We start from the raw sequence: 3,245 nt of genomic DNA on the forward strand, positions 1-3,245 counted from the left end.
AGTATAGTGTTTCATATTGTTATTTTACGTTTTTGAGTCAAATCCAAGTGGTTAACAATCCCTCCTAATCCCCGGTCCAGAACGATCCCTACTTATACATATACTACAATTTGACAAAAAGAGGGTTTAATTTGTGTGCGTATAAATCACGCATCAGTAACATCCATAGAGACAAAAATTTTCCCATTGGGAGGATAGTAACATCGATACCCTTTCTGAGTAGCAGAATAGCCAATAAACATACATTTGATGGCTCGAGGATCCAACTTATCACGATTTTGCAAGTGGACATGAACATAGCAGACACAACCAAACACTTTTGGAGGAATATGAAGGAGTGAAGGAAGAGAATGATACTGGGAAAGGGTTTGGATAGGTGTTTGAAATTGGAGAACACGTGATGGCATGCGATTGATAAGAAAAACAGCTGTGTGAATGGCATCACCCCAAAAACGTTTAGGAACATGCATAGCAAAACATAAAGATCGAGCCACATCCAAGAGGTGACGATTTTTACGTTCTGCTATACCGTTCTGTTGAGGAGTATGTGGACAAGATGTTTGATGAATGATACCTTCTTGTTGAAAAAATGTTCCAAGTCCATAATTCTAATACTCTTTCCCATTGTCAGATCGAACAACTTGAATTTTAGCATTAAATTGGGTTTGAATCATTTGATGAAATATTGGAAAAACAGACATAACCTCACTCTTACTTTTTAGTAAGTATACCCAAGAAACTCGAGTGCAGTCATCAATGAAAGAGACAAAGTATTTAGCACCAGTATGAGTAGGAATATGAAATGGTCCCCAAACATCAGAATGAATAAGAGAGAAAGGAACATCACTTTTATTGGAGCTTAAAGGAAATGAGACACGATGATTTTTAGAAAAGATGCAAGTTTCACAATGGAAATTAGAAACCTTGACTTTAGAAAATAAAGAAGGGAATAGATATTGCAGGTACTGAAAGGAAGGATGTCCCAATCTTTTGTGCCATAACCAAATTTTTTTAGAAGCTTCAAATTGTTTAGCTTCCACTTGACAACTGTAACTTGTCTTCTCACAATCTGGTGGTAAGTCCAAGTAGTATAGACCTCCCCTCTCTCTACCATGACCAATCAACGCTTTCGTTCGAATATCCTGAAACCAACAATGAGTAGGAGAAAAGATGGCAAGACAGTTTAGTTGATTTGTAAGTTTACCAATGGAAAGCAAATTGTGAGAAAGATTAGGAACATGTAAAACAGATGAGAGAGATAGGCATGGTGTTAATGAGATGGAGCCTGCTCCAAGCACTGGAGTGGAAATACCATTAGCAACTTTAACGGTATTTAAAGGTGGAGTAGTGTGAGAAGCAAACCATGAAGAGTTATTGGTCATATGGTCAGAAGCCCTCGAATCAATGATCCAAGGTTTATTTGGAGCACCAAATGTGGTGTTCAAGGCAAAACCAAAGTTACCTGCGTCGACTAAGGAAGTGGAAGCAGTAGTAGGAGAAACTGAGTGAGCAGATTGATCTACTCGAGGCACGGAAGGCGTTGGTGTAGACAGGTGTGCTTGTGATCCAACAATGCTTTTCTTTTGATTTTCCTTCTTTTGAACCCACCAATCAGGATATCCATGCAACTTAAAACAAGTGTCTCTAGTATGCTTATCCTTGTCACAATAAGTACACTTCCTTGTATCAGTAACTTTAGATCCCCCTGATCGAGAATTCGAGACTCCACGGGGAAATCGAGACGGAGCAGCTACCATGGCTGATCCTTCCATTTGTGGGCCAACCAACATAATGGTTTGCCTACTTGCTTCAGCATTCACAAGAGCATAAGCAGCACGAACAGATGGCAAAGGTGTTTGAGTCAAAACTTGACTGCGAACATGATCTAAATGAGGATCAAGGCCAGCCAGAAAATCATACAATCTTTCTTCTGAAATTTCTGTCTCTCGAGCAGCAACATCATCAGCACATTTCAATTTTCCAGGATGTAAGAAATCTATTTCTTGCCATGTTTGCTGGAGTTTACCATAATATGCAGATAAAGGCTCACCATTCTGGCGAGTCGCCAGTGCTTGACGGCGAAGTTCATATAATTTTGATGCATCTTTTTCAATTGAGTAAGTTTGGGTAACAGCATCCCAAACATCTTTTGCAGTAGAGAGTTGGAGAAAAATGGCCCGCAAATCTCTAGTCATGGAGTTGAGAAGCCAAGATTGAACCATGGCATTCTCTTCCTCCCATATAGCATACAATGCATCGGCTTCTGCTGGTGCCTTATTTTTTCCACTGACATAAGACCATTTGCCTCTGCCAGTGATGTAGATGCGGACACTTTGGGACCACGAGGAATAGTTGGACCCATCCAACTTGTCTGGGGTGATATGCAGAGACATATCATTTTGTGTAACAGCAGCTGAAACAGTGGTCTTGGAGTCACCCATTACTACTGCAACAAATTCTCTTTATTGAAACAATAGAGTCTCACTGAGAGGGATGCAGGAACAAAATGCAAGGAGGAAGAGGCAATGGCACGGGTTTGTTGGGTGATTCCAACGGGTATGGTTTATAGGGTATGGGGTAGTATTTAAAATTTTGGGTTTATAGGGTATGGGTTCGTGGAGATATTGCAAATGGACAGAAGATGGGTAGAGATGCAGCGGAATGTATATGGTTAACAAGCTCAATATGGGTAGTGATGTTGGCAGATATGGCCAAAGAGAGATTGGATTCGTATGAAAGTAGAAGGCCTACTATTCTGCAGGTCTTATGGGGTAGATGGCAGTAGTGCCAGTAGGTTAATTAGAATAGAAACTCCTTTTGGATCAGAATGGCTCTGATACCATGCCAAAATAGAGTTAATTTCTTGATCTATTCATCTCCCAATCGGAGGATTTATATAGGAATACAAGCAATGATGATCAGGTATGAAACCAGTACAAGAAGTCATAAAAACACTGCTATGAAACTACTGCCTATACCTAACTTTACAGCTTACAACTACTTTATTAATTACAATGGAAAACATGTCTGATTTCCTAATTCTTTAGTCAACAATGGCTGATTTAGTTAACAAGTCTACAATGGCTGGCTGCTACAAGTCTACAATGGCTGGCTGCTTCAGTTAACACTTCCTCCTAATGTACATATATTGTGTAGTGGCTCGATTGCCATGGCACCTTTGTAACTGCTGACCAAAAGATTACTGAGAGCTTTTGCTGCTTCTTGAAGAGTTGAGACACAAACCA

At 40.0% G+C, this 3,245-nt stretch overlaps 1 protein-coding gene across 1 annotated transcript; it reads right to left on the minus strand.

The window, feature by feature from the left end:
* Nucleotides 1–254: 254 nt before the first annotated feature.
* LOC137707633 (uncharacterized) lies at nt 255–2,441 on the minus strand. Its single transcript, XM_068446549.1, has 2 exons — nt 1,463–2,441; nt 255–1,142 (listed from the first exon to the last, which is right to left on the minus strand). The coding sequence occupies exons 1-2, from the start codon at nt 2,439–2,441 to the stop codon at nt 1,108–1,110; spliced, it is 1,014 nt and encodes a 337-aa protein (XP_068302650.1). The 3' UTR covers nt 255–1,107.
* Nucleotides 2,442–3,245: the final 804 nt, after the last annotated feature.

This window comes from Pyrus communis, chromosome 11, assembly GCF_963583255.1.
Source record: "Pyrus communis chromosome 11, drPyrComm1.1, whole genome shotgun sequence".
NCBI lineage: Eukaryota > Viridiplantae > Streptophyta > Magnoliopsida > Rosales > Rosaceae > Pyrus > Pyrus communis.